Source organism: Rana temporaria, chromosome 6 (genome assembly GCF_905171775.1).
Source record: "Rana temporaria chromosome 6, aRanTem1.1, whole genome shotgun sequence".
Lineage (NCBI taxonomy): Eukaryota > Metazoa > Chordata > Amphibia > Anura > Ranidae > Rana > Rana temporaria.
Genome location: NC_053494.1, coordinates 218873408 through 218896033, shown reverse-complemented (window position 1 = coordinate 218896033; position 22626 = coordinate 218873408). Strand labels below are relative to the sequence as shown.

The window sequence follows — 22626 nt, the reverse complement described above, 5'->3', positions numbered from 1 at the left end:
CATTCTCAGCTGTTAAGCAAGTTTTAATTTTGTGAACTGCTTTGGCCATGTGCTGTTCCACGTGGACCCGGCATGACCGGGCAGGTACAGGTGATGTTTTGGTTTTGTGTGATGAAAATTCCGATCTTCAGCCTATTACACCGGCGCGGTGGCGCTGAGCCATTGTTCTGTGTTGTAGAGGAGGGCAGGTTCTGACAGCGGCGGCGGAGCTGCGTAATGGGTGAGCAATGTCGTCTGCTGACAGTCTTTATTACAAAACAGATCTGAATGGAAATATGGAGCCGTCTACTCCAGGCTAATCACTTGATTTGTTTTGGCTGATTAAACCGGTAAGAGGCTTACGGCAACGTGTGCCAAAGAAAAGAAATTCCACGACTTAAAGTGAACCGGTCACTTTAAAGAGGAACTGCAGTCTGCTCATAGGATTTTCTAATTTTATCCCAAAGAGGTTTATTAACCACTTAAGACCTGGACCAATATGCAGGACCGGGCCCCTTTTTGCGATTTGGCACTGCGTCGCTTTAACTGACAATTATGTACACAGTAAACTGTGCATTTTTATAGCACTGATCGCTGTATAAATGACAATGGTCCCCAAATAGCGTCAGATGTGTGCGCCATAAGGTCGCAGTCACCATAAAAAACACACATTAAGCCCTTGATCGCCCCCTAGTGTTATCCCCTTCCCTGCCAGTCACTTTTATACAGTAATCAGTACATTTTTATAGCAGGGAATGCTGTATAAATGGTCCCAAAAATGTGTTCCGATTTGTCCGCAGCAATATCGCAGTCACGATAAAAATCGCTGATCGCCGCCATTACTAGTAAAAAATGCTATAAAACCAACCCCCTATTTTATAGACGCTATAACTTTTGCCCAAACCAATCAATCAATTTCTTTACCAAAAAATATGTAGAACAATGCATGGAGGATTTTTTTAAAATATTTTTTTGGGGGGATATTTATTATAGCAAAAAGTAAAAAATATTGCATTTTTTTTTTTTTTTTTCAAAATTGTCGCTCAATTTTTGTTGCTCAAAAAATAAAAACCGCAGAGGTGATCAAATACCACCAAAAGAAATCTAAATTTTTTGGGGAAAAAAAGGACGTCAATTTTGTTTGTTTGGGAGCCACGTTGCACTACCGCGCAATTGTCCAGTTAAAGCGGAGTTCCGGCCACAATTTCACTTTTTATATATAAATACCCCTGTAATACACAAGCTTAATGTATTCTAGTAAAGTTAGTCTGTAAACTAAGGTTCGTTTTGTTAGGTTGTTGCAGCATTTAGACACTTTATAAAATAGAAATTGACTGGGGCCATCTTAAGTGTGGGCATCATGAAGCCAGACTGTATGACTTCCTGGATTTCAGCCTTGCAGATCTCGAACATGCTCAGTGCTGCACAAGCAGTGTAATAGGTTTCAGATCAGGTTTCAGCACCTGTACTGTCCAAGTCACATGATTCTTCGAGACTGGGGAGTGCACAGACTCCTGGAAAGTTACACCCACTACATTCCCAGGAGTCTGTGCAGTGTAGGTTAGGAAGCTTAAAGCAGAGGTTCACCCTTTAAAAAAAAATTCTGACATCACACAGAGTCGCGCCATCCTACCGACAGAATGCCGGTGTTTTTTTTTTTTTTTTTCTCAGCACATACCTCTTAATCCCGATTTTCACCTCACGGCAATCCCGCGGGAGTGGGCGTTCCCAAGCACTGCCTGTGATTGACAGGCTTCCGAACGGCGCATACTGCGCGCGTCACAGGTTGCCGAAAAAACCCGAACGTCGGTGCGCAGGCGCCGTATAGAGCCGCACCGACGTTCAGGGTTTTTCGGCAACCTGTGACGGAAGCCTGTCAATCACAGGCAGTGCTTGGGAACGCCCACTCCCGCGGGATTGCCGTGAGGCGAAAATCGGGATTAAGAGGTATGTGCTGAGAAAAAAAAAAAAACACCGGCATTCTGTCGGTAGGATGGCGCGACTCTGTGTGATGTCAGAAATTTTTTTGAGGGTGAACCTCCGCTTTAAGCACCTAGGTGCAGGAAGAGGGAAGATTAACTAGTCTGCCTAGCAACAACACTTTGAAGGCATCTAAAAAAAAAAATGTTTTTTCTTAAAGGACTAATGACATTTTTTTAAAACTACTGATGTAATGTTATATTTATGGGTGGAACTCCACTTTAACTGGTTGCCGACCAGCCGCCGTCGTTTACTGATCGCCGCCATTACTAGTAAATTTTTTTTTTAACAAAAATGCCATACAAAAACCCCCTATTTTGTGCAAACCAATCAATAAACGCTTATTGCGATTTTTTTTTTTGATTTTTTTTTACGAAAAATATGTATGTCTAAACTGAGGAAAAAATACGTTTTATATATATATAATATATTATATATTTTTTTTTTTTTGGGGGGGATATTTATTATAGCAAAAAGTAAAAAATATTCATTTTTTTTCAAAATTGTCGCTCTATTTTTGTTTATAGCGCAAAAAATAAAAACTGGTGATCAAATAGCACCAAAAGAAAGCTCTATTTGTGGGGAAAAAAGGACGCCAATTTTGTTTGGGAGCCACGTTGCACGACCGCGCAATTGTCAGTTAAAGCGACGCAGTGCCGAATCGCAAAAAGTGCTCTGGTCTTTGATCAGCAATATGGTCCGGGGGTTAAGTGGTTAAAGCGACGCAGTGCCGAATCGCAAAAAAAAAAAAAGTGCACTGGTCTTTGGGCAGCCAAATGGTACGGGGCTGAAGTGGTTAAAATGCATAAAACAAAATTGCAATCAATGAAGTATTAATGAATAGAGAGCTACATTTGTGTCTTTTTCTATGTGGCTTGGTATTCAGAAGTTTTGGTTTTCCTCTGTGCCGTTGGTCTCAGTAAAATGCGGTCTGACAGATTATTTACGTTGTTCTCTTCATAATGTGGCAATTGCATTTGTTTTCCAGGTTCTGGGTATTAAAAATTCAGAATATCAGAAATATTTAATATTGCGCCTCTCTGTATTGTGACTGTAATAAGACGTTAATAAAGAAAACAATGGCGAGTTCCTATTAATAACTGTGACTTTCTCTCTCTCTCCTCAGGACTGTCTGCAGAACTATGTACCTCTGGACAAGCGGCTTTACATTACAGTGCCTCTCCCCTTCATGCTGAATATTTAAATTAGACTTTTAATATCGCACCAGCTGCTCGGCAGACACATGGTGAATTGCTGTCATTCCCAGGATTGCATCTCTGACGGCCAAGCCCTCCGCAAGCTTTTTCACACAAGCGACGTCCACGAGGAAGTAGCGGCTGACTGATCCCCCCCCTGATAACCCCCCCCTCTCTCCTCCACCACTGCCTTTTACCTCCTAGCGTGTGCTACGTCGCCCCCTAGCCATGGAGCAGGGAATGGAATACTGGTTTACTCAGATCCAGAACAAGGATGTAGGAAAACGGCTTCAGGTGGGACCGGACCTGATAGAATACCTGTCTGATAGACAGAAATGTGTGGATCTAGAACAGGACCAGACTCTGCTGGATAAAATGGTGGATGCACTGGCTACGTCCTGGGTGAATTCTAGCAATTACAAGGTAGGTGCCGATCTGCTCTTCCATCACTTGCTTTGTACTACGAGGCCGCGGGGGGCATTTCTTATGTTTGCAGATGTGAGGAAATTGTTACAAAGCTTATTAAAGAATGCCTATGCCGAGGTATTTGCTGATCATCGTTTCTCTTCTCCGGTTGCCTTTCCCGGTCAGCAGGAGCAAATATGCAAATTAGGAGGTTGAACTTCATGCTGAATCAGAAAATGTTGATGGCGGACACAGCCGGGCAACTCTCATTTTCAAATTGACATCAAAATGGCAGCTCTTTTTATTGCTCTCAGTGTTGGGTTTTCCTCAGGTGCTTCATGATTGCTTTGTGAGCAGGAAAGTGTTATTATGGTTCAACTACAGTGGAACCTCGGATTGCGAGTAACACGGTTAACAAGCGTTTCGCAATATGAGCATTGTAGTTTTTTTAAATCGGACTGCAAAACAAGCAGGATTCAAGCCAAAGCTTGGCCGGGGGTGGGGGGTGCGTGCGCCAGAGCCGATTGTCGCCCTGTTCGGAAATACTCAGTTTCCGAGTTCAGTCGAGGTGTCCTGTAGAGCTGCACGATTAATCGCAGAGAGAATCGCGATTTCGATTCTCCCCGCCCACGATCTCCTCGCGGGATGACCCACGATTCTGCTTTTTCACAGCTGGTTCCACGCAGAGTCATTATTCAGGGCCCCCGATTATTCGCCGCTGCCGCCGCCATTTTATTGTAGACCAAGCAATAGGAATTGCTCAGTGCAGAGTGCACAGGATGGGAGGAGCCGGCCGGGTGGCTGCTAATAGGAATTGAGCTGCAACACCGCCCACCTCCTGCCCCACTGATGTCTGTCTGTGAGTGTAATGATGTGGGAAGGGGCGGGGGTGGGCGGAGCTGCAGCTCAATTCCTATTAGAAGCCACCCGGCCGGCTCCTTCTGTCCTGTCCACTCTGTACTGAGTCTATGCTGCTGGGGTATCATACCTGATGATCAATAATATGATGAATCTTCTTCCCTCCTGATCACAAGGATAGGATGGAGGATGGAGAATGGGACTGTTTTGTTGTCTTCTGGTAAATTTCTCCCTCTGTAATTGCAGGTCACACTATTCAGGTGGGACAAACTAACACAGGGAAGGAGGAGGGGTGCAATAACTAAGGGGGCCCTGCTGGAAATGCCTGGTGTAAGGGGGGCCCTGCTGGAAACGCCTGGTGTAAGGGAGGACCCCGCTGGGAGCGCCTGGTGTAAGGGGGGCCCCGCTGGGAACGCCTGGTGTAAGGGGGGACCCCGCTGGGAACGCCTGGTGTAAGGGGGGACCCCGCTGGAAACGCCTGGTGTGTAAGGGGGGACCGGCACTGGTTCCACGTAACCAGCGTGGAACGCAAATGATGCCGACAGATTTATATGGGGGGGGGGGTGTTCTGGCTTTCAGTTTTTGAGAATCGTGATTTTTAGTCTAAGCAAAAGAATCGCGATTCTCATTTTGACCAGAATCGTGCAGCCCTAGTGTCCTGCCTGTGCGCGGGCCACCGGGGTTGCTGCCTGTGCGCGGGCCACCGGGGTTGCTGCCTGTGCGCGGGCCACCGGGGTTGCTGCCTGTGCGCGGGCCACCGGGGTTGCTGCCTGTGCGCGGGCCACCGGGGTTGCTGCCTGTGCGCGGGCCACCGGGGTTGCTGCCTCATCAGCGCACATCAGTGAAGAGAAAAAAAGATTTGCTAAATTTTATAACAAACTAAGAAAAAGGTGTTGTGTGTGTTTTTTTTTTGGTCTTGTTTAGCAAACAAGGTATTCAAGGTATTCCGAAGCTCTCCGGGGCACCCCCACCCACCTCTGGCCACATGCGGTATTGCATGCCATTGAAGTCAATGCGGAACTAATTATTTTCCTTTCCATTAACTTCTATGGGGAAACTCGCTTTGATAGTGCTTTGGATTACGAGCATTCTCCTGGAATGAATTATGCTCGTAATACGAGGTTCCACTGTACTTTAAAGTGGTTGTCCAGCAGCCAATTTTTTTTTTTTAAGTCAGCAGCTTAGGGGTCCTCAAAGTATGGCCCTCCAGTTGTTCAGGAACTACAATTCTTATCATGTCTGTGAATGTCTAGCGTTTGACAATGCCTCATGGGACTTGTAGTTCCGCAACAGCTGAAGGGCCGTAGTTTGAAGATCCCTGCTGTAGCTGCTTACTTTTAATAATGACACCTGTCTAGGGATCCCCCAATGTCAGCCCCCCCCCCCTGCCATTCCAACTAAGGGAAACGGCCAGTGGAGCCTTGCGGCTTCACTGCCGGTTTAAGACTGCGCACGCACGAGTGAATGGCCAGCTTGTCTTTTGGGACACACACACAGGTCCCGTAAGACAACAATGGGGGGGGGGGGCTGCCGCTGCCAGGGAAGAGGACGTGTGGCATCCTGGGCCGCGGCCTGGCTGGATCGTAAGTACACTTAGTACTTCCAAAAAAGGTTCTAAAGAAACAATAAATGCACTTTAAATATCCAAAAACGAGGGTTGGAGAGGTGGTCTTTCGTTGACTACCTCTCAAAAGTGGGTGGAACTACGCTTTAACCATTTAAGCTCCAGCAACGCACCCGTAAGTCCCTGGAGTTTCACAAGGGAAAAATAGCCATGCGCTTCCTGGTATGTGAGTGTGCTCCAGTTCTGTAGCCTCATAGCTATATACTGTATCTGTTGTGAGAGATCTCAGGCACTGCTGCCTCTGACTGCCACTCTCGGGATTTGGTGGTCACTAATGTGCTGCTAACTGTCTTCCCTCACCGGAGGCTCTGATGTGGGAAAGCAAGGCCCTGCTTCTACCAAGATGGCTGCCTCCACAGAATGTGGCATTTTAAGTTGGTAATAAGGGAGAGATCGGCTGTAGGAAAACTACAGGCAATACAGATGACTAGTCCTTAGCCCTCTGCCTGCCTGTGTTGTCATAGCTTCCAGAGTCAGTTTCCTCTTTAACCACCTGGAACCTTGGATTACAAACAGAATCCTTTTCAGAATGCTCGTAATCCAAAGTACTCGCATATCAAAGCGAGTTTCCCCATTGAAGTCAATGGAAATGAAAATAATTATTTCCCCATTGACTTCAATGGCATGCAATACCGCATGCGGCCAGAGGCGGGGGGCGCTGGAGAGCCTCGGAAACGGCCGGAAAGGCCCGAGGACAGTTCGGCTGACCTTGGCAAACCTCGGAAAGACTTCGTTCAAGAGCCTTTAAGACAGGGATATGCAATTAGCGGACTTCCAGCTGTTGCAGAACTACAAGTCCCATGAGGCATAGAAAGACTCTGACAGCCACAAGCATGACACCCTTCTGGGTGCATGATGGGACTTGTAGTTTTGCAACAGCTGGAGGTCCGCTAATTGCATATCCCTGCTTTAAGAGGTTTGCCGAGGTCAGCCGTACTGTCCTCGGGGCTTTCTTGCTGTTTCCAAACGCCGCAGATTGGCGCCATCCCCCCTCCCCCACCTGCTTTGGCCTGAATTCTATTTGTTTTCTGAGACAACACTCGCAAACCGAGTTAGGACCTTAGCAAATACAGCGCTCGTATTGCAGAAGACTCATTAACCGCGTTGCTTGCAATCTGAGGTTCCACTGTATAGCCGAATGATGGTTACAGCGCGGTCGCCCAGTTCTGGGAGGGCGTCTATTGACGTCCTCTCAGAAACGCGCCCCGGCTGTGGCGGTGTCCTTCAGACACAGCTGATTAAAGATCGGGGTAAAGAGCCAATAACAGTGGCCCTTCACCATGTGATCAGCTGTGTCCAATTACAGCTGATCACTATGTAAACACACCTGCCGGTTGTTGGCATTCCTTTCCTCACGCTGTCACAGCATGAGGACAGGAGAGAGCCAGTAACTGGCCAGTGTGAAAGGGGACCTCTACGCTGATCGGTGTCCTGATGATTAGGGCAGCCCCCAACGGTGCTGCCTGTGCGCTGGGGCCGTGGGGGTTGCTGCCTGTGCGCTGGGGCCGTGGGGGTTGCTGCCTGTGCGCTGGGGCCGTGGGGGTTGCTGCCTGTGCGCTGGGGCCGTGGGGGTTGCTGCCTGTGCGCTGGGGCCGTGGGGGTTGCTGCCTGTGCGCTGGGGCCGTGGGGGTTGCTGCCTGTGCGCTGGGGCCGTGGGGGTTGCTGCCTGTGCGCTGGGGCCGTGGGGGTTGCCGCCTGTGCGCTGGGGCCGTGGGGGTTGCCGCCTGTGCGCTGGGGCCGTGGGGGTTGCTGCCTCATCAGCGCACATCAGTGAAGAGAAAAAAAGATTTGCAAAATTTTATAACAAAGAAAAAGGTGTTTGTGTGTTTTTTTTGTTTTTTTTTGGTCTTGTTTAGCAAACAATAACCCAGCTGTAATTATATACCACCAAAAGGAAGCTCTATTTGTGTGAAAAAAAATGATAAACATGTCATATGGGTACAGTGTTGCATGACGTTGTTGTCATTCAAAGTACGACAGCGCTGAAAGCTGAATATTGGCCTGGGCAGGAAGGGGGTGAAAGTTCCCGGTAGGTAAGTGGTTTTAGCCCAGCTCCATACTTCAGTCACACTTTTTTTATTCTTATTTTTTTATTTATTGCTTTTTGTTGGAGAGATTTCACCTCACTTCCTTTTTCTGTGACAGCAGGACAGGAAATGAGGGGAATAGTTGTCACGGGGACATCGGCATATGTTGTCACCCTTCTACATTTTATGGGGAAAATGCAAAAAATTTGCTTTTCGGAACTATTTGGTTGCACGTTTATGAAAGGAGGTGTGCCTATATTGATCTATACTGCGGTCTGGGGTCCACAAAGGACTGAGGACCACAAAATAGGAAGCAGAGGGTCACATTTTGACCAAAATCCCCAGTTTTGACCCGTGTTAGGAGGGCTGTCATTGTTCTTGGCAATTAAAGATGACATTTTCATAGATGTTGGTGATGTATACGATTTATAATGTGATGGCCCCTGCAGTACAGACACTTTCTACTACAGGAACCTTGATAAATAAGCTTTGCCATGTCTCTTTTGAGTTGTCTTTAGTTTGGACAGCTTGGCACGGAGATGATCAGAGCACAGTATGTCTGTCGTACTGCTTTCCTGCTTCTTATCATTATGATCTGAACTATGTATTCTGTTTGCAGGATTCTCCGCCGAGTGTCAGAATTCCACGCGATCACATAGCGCATTTTGTCACGATTACACGTTTCTTGTATTTTTGTGTTTTGCCTGGTAATGGGGTTTCTTTGTCTCTATGGCCAAAATAAGTGTAATGATTTCCAAAACATGGAGGATTTCATCCCTCATTGACCTCCTCAGATGTCGTCTTGTTTTGTATCCTGCTGCTGATTTTCACAGGGACTTGGTACAAAGTGCAGGAACTTATACGCTTCTTAATCAACCATTTTTTTTACTATTTTGGCTGACATCCGCGCACACCGATCAGGATGACAGACGGCTGACGATGGTAAAGAAATTATCAACAAGCCAAGTAAAAGGAGAGCCAAAATCTTTTTTTTTTTTTTTTTAATAGAGAAGGAAAGAGGTGAAGCTGAGCTCCAATCTACTCCATACCAGGGCTGTCTTAATGAGAGGGCACACCTGGGCACTGCCCAGGTGCCCCAGCTGCTTGGGGGGGCCCCCTGCGCTTTCCCCAAAGCAGCTGGTCCTTGAGCCCACGCTGCCCCGCAATTGGGGGCCCCCCATGATGGCACCGAGAGTGATAGATACACAGGGGAGGCAGTCTGCCTCCTACCTACATGATGTCTGTTTACCTGCACTTTCATCATTGTAGGGGCCCTAGAGCATTACTTTGCCCAGGGGCCCATGATCCTTTTAAGACGGCCCTGCTCCATACATATACAGGAGCGACCTTGACATACAAATTATTTGTATGTCTATCCATTCAGTCCTGAAATTTACACTGCTCTGCTGTACAGTCCTGCCTGTATGTGGGAGAGTTACTAAAACTTGAGCTTTCAGAATCTGGTACATCTGTGCATAATGGCCAATCGGCTTTTAACTTAAAGGAACACTAAAGCAGAATTTTTTTTTTTTTAATAACAAACATGTTATACTTGCCTTCACTGTGCAGCTCGTTTTGCACAGAGTGTCCCCGAACCCGGTCTTCTGGGGTCCCTCGGCGGCTGTCTCGGCTCCTCCTCGCAAAAGCTTTCCACCTTCATGCGAGCGAGCATGGTGGAAAGCTTTTGCGAGCGCGCTCCCGTGATACAGCGGCGGGCATCTCCCTGTTCTACCTAGTGACGGGACACTGATTGTCTGTTCCCTGACATCGGGAGCAGTGATCAATGACGTGTCACAGGTAGCCCACCCCTCACACAGTTAAAATCACTCCCTAGGACACACTTAACCCCTTCCTCGCCCCCTAGTGGTTAACCCCTTCCCTGCCAGTTTCATTTACACAGTAATCAGTGCATTTTTATAACACTTTTCGCTGTATAAATGCCAATGGTCCCAAAATAGTGTCAAGTGTCAGATGTGTCCGCCATAATGTCGCAGTCACTATAAAAATCACAGATCACCGCTATTACTAGTAAAAAAATAATAATAATAAAAATGCCATAAAACTATCTCCTATTTTGTAGACGCTATAACTTTTGGGCAAACTTAACGCTTATTGCAATTTTTTTTTTTTACCAAAAATATGTAGAATACATATTGGCCTAAATTGAGTTTTATATATATATATATATATATATATATATATATATATATATATATATATATATATATATATATATATATATATATATATATATATATATATATATATATATATATATATATATATATATATATATATATATATATATATATTTTGGATGATATTTATTATAGCAAAAGGTAAAAAAAATGTTAGTTGTCGCTCTATCTTTGTTAATAGCGCAAAAAATAAAAAACGCAGAGGTGATCAAATACCACCAAAAGAAAGTTCTATTTGTGGGGGAAAAAAAGACATCAATTTGTTTGGGAGCCACGTCGCACGACCGCGCAATTGTCAGTTAAAGTGACGCAGTGCCGAATCGCAAAAAAGCGCTCTGGTCTTTGGCCAGCCAAATGGTCCGGGGCTGAAGTGGGTAATGTAAAAAGAAAAAAAAATTCTAAGCTGTGGGGCGGCGGAAGAACTATTTTCATATTACTGGGTTCAGTAACATTTAAATGCATAAAATGACACCAGTGGCAGACTGGTTGTTGATCGGTGGGGGTGACTTGTGGTATCGGAGTCAAGGGAGAGGGGGGTGGGGGGTTGCTGTATGATACGATGGCAGCAGGGTAGCTGTATGTAGCAGCAGAGGTTCTTGAAGATGATTTTTGTGGGTTCAGTACCCCCCCCTCCCCCAATATAGTGTTCCTGCTTTGGGTGGAGTCAGATGGGGCTGTTGTCTCATAGTGCCCTGCTGACTGGCACTATTCCATGGCACACACAGCTTGCTCTGCAATGCATGCTTCTTGGATGTTGGCAGCAATAAAGTGCAGCAGCCGGCGTGCTGCGAGACGGAACTGCAGTGCGATGAGCTGAGACAGGCAGAAGTAAATATAGTTGTGACCTTGTTGGTGTAAAAAGAGGTAACCTTGGCTCCCTCCGGGTGAGCAGGAACCTGGGAGGACCCAGCAGGGCTCGTCATATTTGTGCTTTTGTAGATCTTTCCATACCTGGAACAATTTTTTGTGTGATTTGACTCCTGCAGTCACCAGGCAATGCTGCGATTTAACTACTTGCCGACCAGCCGCCGTCGGTTTACGGCGGCAGGTCGGCTCCCCTGCGCGAGAGCCCGTAGCTCTACGTCGGCTCTCTCGCAGGCCACTAGGGGCGCACGCTCGCTCCCGTGCCCCGGCGGGCGGAATCACCGTCGGGCACACGCGATCGCTCGTTACAGAGCGGGGACCGGGAGCTGTGTGTGTAAACACACAGCTCCCGGTCCTGTCAGGGGAGAAATGCCGATCTTCTGTTTATACAATGTATGAACAGCGATCAGTCATTTCCCCTAGTGAGGCCACCCCCCCTACAGTTAGAACACACCCAGGGAACATAATTAACCACCCCCCCCCAGTGTTAACCCCTTCCCTGCCAGTGGCATTTTTATAGTAATCCAATGCATTTTTATAGCACTGATCGCTAAAAAAATGCCAATGGTCCCAAAAATGTGTCAAAAGTGTCCGATGTGTCTGCCATAATGTCGCAGTACCGAAAAAAAAAATGGCTGATCGTCGCCATTACTAGTAAAAAAAAAAAAAAAAATATTAATAAAAATGCCATAAAAATACCCCCTATTTTGTAAACGCTATAACTTTTGCACAAACCAATCAATAAACGCTTATTGCGATTTTTTTTTTGATTTTTTTTGTTATTTTTTTACGAAAAATATGTAGAATACTTATTGGCCTAAACTGAGAAAAAAAATGTTTTTATATTTTTGGGGGATATTTATTATAGCAAAAAGTAAAAAATAATTTTTTTTTTTTTTCAAAATTGTCGCTCTATTTTTGTTTATAGCGCAAAAAATAAAAACCGCAGAGGTGATCAAATACCACCAAAAGAAAGCTCTATTTGTGGGGAAAAAAGGACGCCAATTTTGTTTGGGAGCCACGTTGCACGACCCCGCAATTGTCGGTTAAAGCGACGCAGTGCCAAGTGGTTAAAAAATAAATAAAAAAAAAGTTGGGATTGACGAGTCGCATGAAGTGGAAAGTCTTCAGCCAATAAAAAAAAGATTTGTTATGTAAATAAGATCTTTATGGCGATTTTTCAGCTCGGGCCTCGCGCACATGTGCACATTCCTTCTTACAGTGTCAACATGCTGCCCAGGAGCTGAGTACAGCCGCCCCTAAAAACACTAACCACTTAAGACCCGGACCATTATGCAGGTAAAGGACCGGGCCCCTTTTTGCGATACGGCACTGCATCGCTTTAACTGACAATTGTGCGGTCGTGCGACGTGGCTCCCAAACAAAATTAGCGTCCCTTTTTCCCCACAAATAGAGCTTTCTTTTGGTGGTATTTGATCACCTCTGCGGTTTTTAGTTTTTGCGCTATAAACAAAATTAGAGCGACAATTTTGAAAAAAAAAAGCAATATTTTTTTACTTTTTTGCTATAATAAATATCCCCCAAAATATATAAAACATTTTTTTTTTTTCTCAGTTTAGGCCGATACATATTCTTCTACATATTTTTGGTAAGTTATAGTGTTTACAAAATAGTGGATAGTTTTATTATATTTTTATTATATATATATATATTTTTTTTTTCGTGACTGCGACATTGTGGCGGACACATCGGACACCTTTGACAAATTTTTGGGGCCATTGTCATTTTCACAGCGAAAAGTGCTATAAAAATGCACTGGTTACTGTGAAAATGACACTGGCAGTGAAGGGGTTAACCAATAGGGGGGGCTAAGGGGTTAAGTGTGCACTAAGGTTGTGATTCTTACTGTAGGGGGGCGCGGCTGGACGTGTGATGTCACTGATCGTTGTTCTCTATGACAGGGAACAGACGATCAGTGACCAGCCACAGAGAAGAACCTGGAAGGTTTGTTTACACTCACCTCTCCCCGTTCTTCAGCTCCTGTGACCGATCGCGGGACACCAGCAATCGGGTCCGCGGGTGCGGTCACAGAGCTTCGGACCAGGTCACGAGTGCGCGACCCACGGCTGGGTACTTAAAGGGCAACACGCCTGTGCCCAGCCGTGCCATTCTGCCGACTTATATCGGCATTGGGCAGTCCTCAAGTGGTTAATGTAAATTTTTTATTTTTTCTCACTTCTATCTGGCTGTTACTAGGCAGATTTCGTGATCTGCCTAGTTCCTAGTCGGTTCAAGTTCCTGTCCCAAGACCCCATTGCCTCCTGGGAAATTATGACACTCATTTCCCAGGAGTCTCTGGGCATTACTGTGCCTAAAAATCGCCCAGCATGCACCTCTCCCTGAAAACCAGGAAGAAAAAGGAACTGGGCTGGACGCGCCCGCGCGTATGATGGACGCGCCCGCGCGTATGATGGACGCGCCCGCGCGTATGATGGACGCGCCCGCGCGTATGATGGACGCGCCCGCGCGTATGATGGACGCGCCCGCGCGTATGATGGACGCGCCCGCGCGTATGATGGACGCGCCCGCGCGTATGATGGACGCGCCCGCGCGTATGATGGACGCGCCGCGCGTATGATGGACGCGCCCGCGCGTATGATGGACGCGCCCGCGCGTATGATGGACGCGCCCGCGCGTATGATGGACGCGCCCGCGCGTATGATGGACGCACCCGCGCGTATGATGGACGCGCCCGCGCGTATGATGGACGCGCCCGCGCGTATGATGGACGCGCCCGCGCGTATGATGGACGCGCCCGCGCGTATGATGGACGCGCCCGCGCGTATGATGGACGCGCCCGCGCGTATGATGGACGCGCCCACAACATGAGCTGGAGGATATAAGGCAAGCGTTTGCAATGATTTCTGGAACGATTGTGGAGCTATTAATATGTTTTAGGGACTATTTAATGTGATTAATTTTAGCTTGCAAAAATAAATTATTATGCCCGGAACCCCACTTTAAAGTGGATCTACACCGTGTCTGAGAACAACAAACCAAATAATACATTTTTAATATTCAAAGCAAACTCATCCATCCATCCACGTCTACATGCTGAGAAATCATTTTGAAAAACACCCCTCTAGGATTTTTGGCCGCGGCCATATTGAGTAAGGGCAAATGATTCATGTAGCATATACTTCCTGGAATCCATCTGCCCTTAGCGCAAGAATACAGGTGTTTCATCAGAATCGGCAACCCGTCAGATTAGGTAACAGAAGTGACGTTTCGTCAGCTGCGCATGTGTTCCAGGTTTGCTGACAGTACACCTATACATATGAAAATGACCTCCATGTATATGGACGGCTGTCATGGCGGTGGAGGTGCTGTATTCTCATAAGCCCTGCTCTATTCTACCCTACGGCTGTACTCCCTACCACTGCTCGCCGTCTGTAGGCTTTCTAATACGCATTACATAAACACGTCTTGTATCCTTGAATTTTTTTACCCGAGTCGCTGACATTATTGCTGTGTCATGTCTCCTCTCGGCTCGCTTCTGTATTCCCCCCAGCGATTAAAAAAAAACTTTCTGTCTACCATTCACTTTCACTGTTACTGAGCAAGCACTTCTCACAGCTTTTCCACCGAAGCCTCACATCCTGGATGCAGGTGACATCGTGTCTTCTGTTTAATAAATCATCAGTGAGAGCGAAAATAGAAGAGTTCACATTAGACTTTAACCACTTAACCCCCGGACCATATTGCTGGTCAAAGACCAGAGCACTTTTTGCGATTCGGCACTGCGTCGCTTTAACTGACAATTGCGCGGTCGTGCGACGTGGCTCCCAAACAAAATTGGCGTCATTTTTTTCCCCACAAATAGAGCTTTCTTTTGGTGGTATTTGGTCGCCTCTGCAGGTTTTTAGTTTTTGCGCTATAAACAAAAACAGAGCAACAATTTTGAAAAAAATGCAATATTTTTTATTTTTTGCTGTAATACATATCCCCCAAAAATATAAAAAACCTATTTTTTTTCCCTCAGTTTAGGCCGATACGTATTCTTCTACATTATTATTGGTAAAAAAAAAAATCGCAATAAACATTTGATTGGTTTGCGCAAAAGTTATAGCGTTTTCAAAACGGGGTAGTTTTATGGCATTTTTATTAATAAATATCTCTCTCATATATATATATATATATATATATATATATATATATATATATATATATATATATATATATATATATATATATATATATATATATATATATATATATATATATATATATATATATATATATATATATATATTTTTTACTAGTAATGGCGACGATCAGCGATTTTTTTTTATTTATTTTTTATTTTTTGGTACTTTCTGTATTTTTGCTGTTAAAATGACAATGGTCCCAAAAATGTGTCAAAATTGTCCGATGTGTCCGCCATAATGTCGCAGTCACGAAAAAAATCGCTGATCGGCGCCATTAGTAGTAAAGGAAAAAAAAATAAATGCAATAAAACTATCCCCTATTTTGAAAACGCTATACATTTTGCGCAAACCAATCGATAAACGCTTATTGTGATTTTTTTTTATTACCAAAAATATGTAGAAGAATACGTATCGGCCTAAACTGAGGAATATTTTTCGGGGATATTTATTATAGCAAAAAGTAAAAAATATTGAATTTTTTTCAAAATTGTCGCTCTATTTTTGTTTATAGCGCAAAAAAATAAAAACCGCAGAGGTGATCAAATACCACCAAAAGAAAGCTCTATTTGTGGGGGAAAAAGGACGCCAATTTTGTTTGGGAGCCACGTCGCACGACCGCTCAATCGTCAGTTAAAGCGACGCAGTGCCGAATCGCAAAAACTGTCCAGGTCCTTTACCTGCCTTTAAAGGTCCGGGTCTTAAGTGGTTAAAGGAGTTGTAAATGAATTTTATGCAATCTATGCATTAAGGTGAAAAAACATCTGATGTTGCTGGATGTTTACTTACCTGACCCGTTGAAAGTCTCGCGCGGTCCCGAGATCCTCTTCGCCGCTCAGCCTGGCTGCTGATTGGCTAGAGCGGATGGATTGAGAGCAGCGCAGCCATTGGCTGGCACTGCTGTCAATCTCATCCAGTGACCCGGCGCGCCGAGGGACTGGGCCGAGTGATTCACCGCTCGCTGTATCACAGGAGCGCGCCCACAATTACTCGTCACCATGCGAGCTCTCACATGACTGTGGTCAGTAATTGCGGGGAGGACCAGAGACAGCCACCGAGGGACCCCAGAAGACGTGGATCGGGGCCACTCTGTGCAAAACGAACTGCACAGTGGGGGCAAGTATCACATGTTTGTTATTTTAAAGGAAAAAATGTTTTCCTTTTACAACCGCTTTAACAATATGTTGTGGTGATAAGGACACCCTCCTTGTCCCATCCATTAGATCCATATGGATAAGCCCCTCTCCCACATGGGAAGAGAGTAGGGTGATCTCAAACATGAGAGCTAAAGGTGGTGCATATATGATACGCAGTGCATTGATAACTTGAGGTACCCTGAACATTCAAGCATCGTGTGACCAGTCAGATGGCTTGGGAACGGAAACATTAAAGTATCACGGTATTGGGGGGGGACAGCAAAGATGGTAGATGAAAATAAGGAAGGAAGATAAAGTAACAAGAGAATTCTCACCGGGTTCATAAGCTGATTGGGCACATCTTACGTAGAGCCGCTGGTCGTTGGGAGATGGTTCGCTTGGACAAGTCTCCCAAAGGAGGGATCTGCTAACGCGAGTAAGGCAATGTCTAAGCTAGAGGAAACCGTGGTCATGTACGTTCTCGGGTATCTTTACAGGTAGCAAGCCAATTCTCTGCCTCCATTATCTCCCCCACCTTCCCCAGCCAGTAAGCTTGCTTCGGAAACGATTTTCCAGTGTATTGGTATTAGGCACTTGGCTGCGTTGAGTTTTTTTTTTTACCTTGATGCATTTAATGCATTAAGGTTAACCTTCTGCAAGCTGCATGTTGGATTTTTAGCATACGACTATTGCCAGCGGCTATAGCAGTTGGCAGTGGATGAGCAAGTTGTGACTTCACCCAGTGGTTGGTTACTAGGGGTGCTGCCGTCCTAGCAACCAATGACGTGATTGTTTCGACTTGTTGCTCTGTAGCCTCAAGTAGAGCTGCACGATTCTGGGAAAAATGAGAATCATGATTGCTTAGGATTTTCACAATTCTCACGGCGTAACATCTTTCGCATTATAAAAAAAAAAAAAAAATTGTGCTAACTTTACTATTTTTTTTTTTTTTTTCATTAAACATACAGTGTGCGCAAATACAGTGTGACATAAAATGTTTCAACAACCACCAATTTATTCTCTAGGGTCTGTGTGTGTGTGTGTGTGTGTGTGTGTGTGTGTATATATATATATAAAAGTTTGGGGGCTCTAAGTAATTTTCGAGCAAAAAAATTAGGGTTGTACCGATACTGAGCATTTGCGGGAGTACTTGTACTCGCGCAAATGCTCCCGATGCTTCACCGATACTTTTTTTTTTCCAGAGAGGGGGCGGAGAGCGGGCGGAGAGAGCTGCTGCCGCTGTCTAGTCCCCAAAGAGAAAGCTAAGCCCCCCGCCGCCGCCTAGTTGATCAGCGCGGGGAACATTACAGCTTTTATTTGAATAGCTGTGTGTTCCCCGCCGCGCCTTGTCATATCTAGCCCCTCCCCCTTGTCCGGGCACTTTGATAGACAGATCACCCATCCAATCCTGGGACGGGTGATCTGTCTATCAAAGTGCCCGGACAAGGGGGAGGGGCTATATATGACGAGACGCGGCGGGGAACACACAGCTATTCAAATGAAAGCTGTATTGTTCCCCGCGCTTATCAACTAGGCAGCAGGGGGGGGTTGAGGGTTTGGCTTTCTCTTTGGGGACACATGGCTGCATTTGGGGACACATGGCTGCATTTAAAAAAAGGTATCCGTAATCGGTATCGGCGAGTACATGAAAAAAAGTATCGGTACTTGTACTCGGTCCTAAAAAAGTGGTATCGGGACAACCCTAAAAAAATTATTTCAACTTGAAACCAATAAGTGTCAGAAAAAAGGTTTAGTCTTTAGGTGGTAACAACTTCCCTCAGTTTATTCCTTTGATCTAAAGAACAAAATGTTACAATGTTTATAGTTGGCTCAGCTGCTGAGGAATGTTGTGAAACTTGGCAGACTGCCTATTTTTTTATTTATTTTTTATTTTTTGTCAGCTTGAACAGAGAACTCTGCATAGAATGGGGAAAATGCTTTCATTAAGATTGCCAGCGGGAAAGAATCGCGATCGCCCACGAGCATGCCAATCACAGCGCCGGAGCTGTGATACCCGGAAGTAACTCAGGGGCTTCGATCCCAGGGGAGTTTTTGATAATGAGCTAGTATGCTATGCATACTAGCTCATTATGCCTTTGTCTTGCATGTTTTTTTTTTTTTTCAAAGTGGGTTTACAACCACTTTTAAGGGGGTCATACATGCATGTTAAAGCAGAGGTCCAACTGTGTAATTGTTTTTTTTAAAGTCAGCAGCTACAAACACTTAAGCTGCTGACTTTTAATAAGCACACTTGCCTGTCCAGAGTGCCCGTGATGTCGGCCTCCCGAGGCTGATCCGTCCTTCGGATTGTGTGCCGACGCCGCCACCCTCACTAAGGGAGCCTTGCGGCTTCACTGCCTGTTTCCTACTGCTCATGCGCGAGGCGTGCATCGCTTTGTGAATGGGCGGCTGTTTTCTGGGACACACACAGGTCCCAGAAGACAGCGCACCCGATTCCCAGGAGGCAACGCGAGGATGAGAAGAGAAGATCACAGCGGAATAGGAAGTGGCAGATTAGGATGATCTGCCTAGCAACAGATATTTCTGGTAAGTATAAAAAAATATATATTTATATTTTTTCAATTTTTTTTGGAGCCTTTTTGGCTTTTTTTTAGGGTGGACCTCCGCTGTAAGCCGAGCTCTTATGGGTTCTACTGAATTTAGTGGGGGGCTCTGATGAGCACTACTACATACTGTATAAAGGGAGGGACTCCGTTTATAAAACTGACTTTTCGGCTCGCAAATATTGTAACTTATATCCTACTAAAAAGTTTGGAGACCCCTGAATAAGAGCAGTGCAATGACTGACCACCCTGATGGGTGTCCTGCACCCGCCTGCCTGGAATTTGGGGTTTTCCCCGCCCTGTCACCTGATTTGTTGGATTGTATTTCTCTGCACTGGAAAGTGAGACGCTCATCTCATATATTTTTCTATATTCTTTTCCAAGGTTGGTTATCCTGCTTCTCTCAGCTGGGAGTGTTATTTACCTTCGTTGGGCTATAAACATTCCATGTGTTGTGATTGAAGTGTGAGCCGCACATTTCCTCAATGTAACTGGAGGTCAGAGTCTTCCGTATGTCATTCACATTATAGATAAGTGAAAGTCTGTGACAAAGTATCAATAAACAGGCAGAGGTGTGATCAGAACAACGTTCATCATTCATCAGACACTTTGTATTTGTGGGAATTATAATTTTTTTTTTTTTTTCAATGGTTACTTTCATACATACTCAGGGTATCGATTTTATAAAGTGGTGAATGTGACTTTGACCAAACATCTGAAAATTAATCAATTTATACAGCACAGAATGATTTTTAAAGGGGTTGTAAAGGTTATCACAACGGCTGAACAACCCGTGATAGCTGGGACAATGACAGGTTCTCTTTACCAAGATATCTTTTAAAGCCCAGATCTCTACTCTTTTTTTTTTTTTTTTTCCCAAAATCTCTTTATTGATTTTCATTTAAAGGGGAGGTTCACCCTATTAAACCTTTTTTTTTTCTTTCACCGTAGATAGCGTTTAGTCTTAGAATTCACTGCGGCTTCCGGGTAGGGAATCCCGCGGGAGTGGGCGTTGGCGTTCCTATTGACATGCCAATTGATTGACATGCTAACGACGGCGCACACAGCGCGTCACGACTTCCCGAAGGAAGCTTGGGTCGGCTCGGTTCTATTGGGCGCCTGCGCACCGGCGCCGAATAGAGCCGAGCCGCTCGAGCTTCTTTCGGGAAGTCGTGACGCGTTGTGTGCGCCGTTGTTTAGCATGTCAATCATTTGGCATGTCAATAGGAACGCCCACTCCCGCGGGATTCCCTACCCGGAAGCCGCGGTGAATTCTAAGGCTAAACGCTATCTAGAAAGAAAAAATAAAGGTCAGTGTAATTTTATTTGCAGAATTGGGCTGGATGTAGTGTTAGAAAAACACAGCGCGGGTATCGGCGTATATCGCGCACCCACGATTTTGCCCTGATTTTCAGGGCAAAAAAGTGCGCGGTATACGCCGATAAATACGGTAGGTTCCTTTAAGCTAGTGCATTGTTGGTTCACTTACCTTTTCCTTCCATTTCCCTTCTAAGGCTCCATGCACATTGAAGCTCATAAACTGCAGTTTATTGGCGTTTTGGCTTTTTTTTTTTTTAAAGCCCATAAACTGAACTCTATGTTAGCCTATGTGCCCATGCACACCTGGGCGTTTTTTAGTGTTAATGAGCTTTGGAGTTTATTGGCTTTTTTCTGAACGCTCGAAATTTGCATTCAAAGTGCCGTTTTTTGGCGGGGAAAAGGCTGAAAAACGCAAAACGCTGAAAAACGCCAGCGTTTTTTTGCGTTTTTGAATCAATTGAGAAAAAAAAAAGCTACACTGAAAAACGCTGATTAAAGCTATTGCAAAAACGCAAAAAAAAAAAGTTGAAAGGCTCCCTGCAAAGCTACTGGCGTTTTTTTTTATCGCTTTCATCAGCTTCAGTGTGTATGGAGCCTATATGTTTTTTTTTTTTCTTTGTTTGAATTTCTCACTTCCTGGTTCTCCTCAGTAAGCTTTCCACCATCATCCGAGCCGTGGAAAGTCATTTAGAACAGCTTACTGAGGAGGAACAGGAAGTGAGAAATTCAGACAAAGAAAAACAACATTTAGAAGAGAAATGGAAGGAAAAGGTAAGTGAACCAACAATGCACACACTTACAGTAACCTATTTAGAAAATAAAAAAACAACCTTTACAACCCCTTTAAGGATAGAGCTGGGCTCTAAAAGATATCTTGGTTAAGAGAACCTGTCATTGTCCCATGAACCTGGAAGATTCACCTGCAGAGAATGTTTCCTTGACGATTAAGAATCTCTGCTTTATCAATCTGCTCCTAATTGGCGTCTTCTGCAAACATGGCGGCTGATTTGCTACGTTTCACTTCCTAATCAGACAAGAAAGAAGGAAGTTGTGTGAAATGTTTACATGGGAGGATGGATACAATGTAGCAGCAGATATCGGGAGTTTATCTGGCGGGACCTGGAACTATCTGTGTGTGATGAGGAATGTTTGTGCTCCCCCTCCCCCCCATGAGGAAGTAAAGGTGGGGGGATATCGTGGCACAAGTATTCCTGCCATCTTGCGGTGGGCGACTCGGATGAATACGGTTTGTGTTTTCTTTCAGACTCTGTGAATCTTTTCCTCACAGTCCGGCTCCTTGTTCTGGCGGAGACGTGCCATTCTCCTGCACATACCTGAACCCCTCCTGAGTATATGGTATAGTCCGCTCCTTGTTCTCCTGGTCACTGACCTTCTACAGAAGCCCTCGTCTCCTTCCCTATGGCCTCTGCCATGTAAATATCACACAACTTGTGTACAGAAAGAGGAATTTTATCTAAAAGAGGAAGCCGGCCTCACAAAAAGATCATCATGTCTTCCTGGAGAGAGTCCTGATTTCTGTGGGACAAGATGACTGCATACATCAATGTATACGGGTTGAGCAGGCCCTACACAAGGCAGTAATATTTGCCTGACCCTCTCCTCTTCAGCAAGGTTCAGACCTGCCTCTAAACTGCCGCACCTCTGAAAAGTGATCCGCATTCGGATCGCCTTTTAACCACTTCCCTACCGCAGCACGTCGTATGACGTCCTTGACTTTCAGGGGAAATATCCGAACGATGGGTGCAGCTACAGGCATCATTCTTTTCTGCCGGCGATTCTGTGCACAGCAAGAACAATCATAGTGGAAGTTCAACCGCTTCATCGTTATTACAGGCCACGGGAGGGTGCGCCCCCCCCAGTGCTTCTCCGGGCTCTCCTGTGCCATCGGGGACACAGAGAAAGAATCTGCCGCCGCCGGGTGGCGACCATAGACATTTCCAGTCATCTCTGACCACCGGAGGCCTGGGCGCGACGTTATGACGTCACGCCCGGTCCACGAATGTAAACAAAGCCGCGATTTTGGCTGGTAAGCATGAGATCAGTGATTTTTTTTTTTTTTTTTTTTTTATTCGATCTCGTGCTTTCCAGCCTGGAGGAGAGATGTGGGGGTCTTATTGATGCTGCATCTCTCCATAAAGAGGACCTGTCACGATAGATTCCTATTACAAGGGATGTTTACATTCCTTGTAATAGGAATAAAAGTGATGAAAATATGTAAAAGAGTATAAAAACTAAGTAAAATAATAACATTCTAAATTTAAAACGTCCCTGGTCGCTCGTGCTCAGAA

At 45.3% G+C, this 22626-nt stretch overlaps 1 protein-coding gene across 18 annotated transcripts in view; it reads left to right on the top strand.

Moving 5' to 3' along the window:
* Window positions 1-22626, top strand: part of CLASP1 (cytoplasmic linker associated protein 1) — a 267383-nt gene that overhangs the window by 23197 nt on the left and 221560 nt on the right. For all 18 annotated transcript variants that reach the window (XM_040358262.1, XM_040358265.1, XM_040358264.1 and 15 more), the window contains exon 2: window positions 3086-3578. In XM_040358262.1, the coding sequence (XP_040214196.1) occupies window positions 3384-3578 (195 nt within the window). In that variant the 5' untranslated portion in view covers window positions 3086-3383. The remainder of the gene's footprint in view (window positions 1-3085; window positions 3579-22626) is intronic.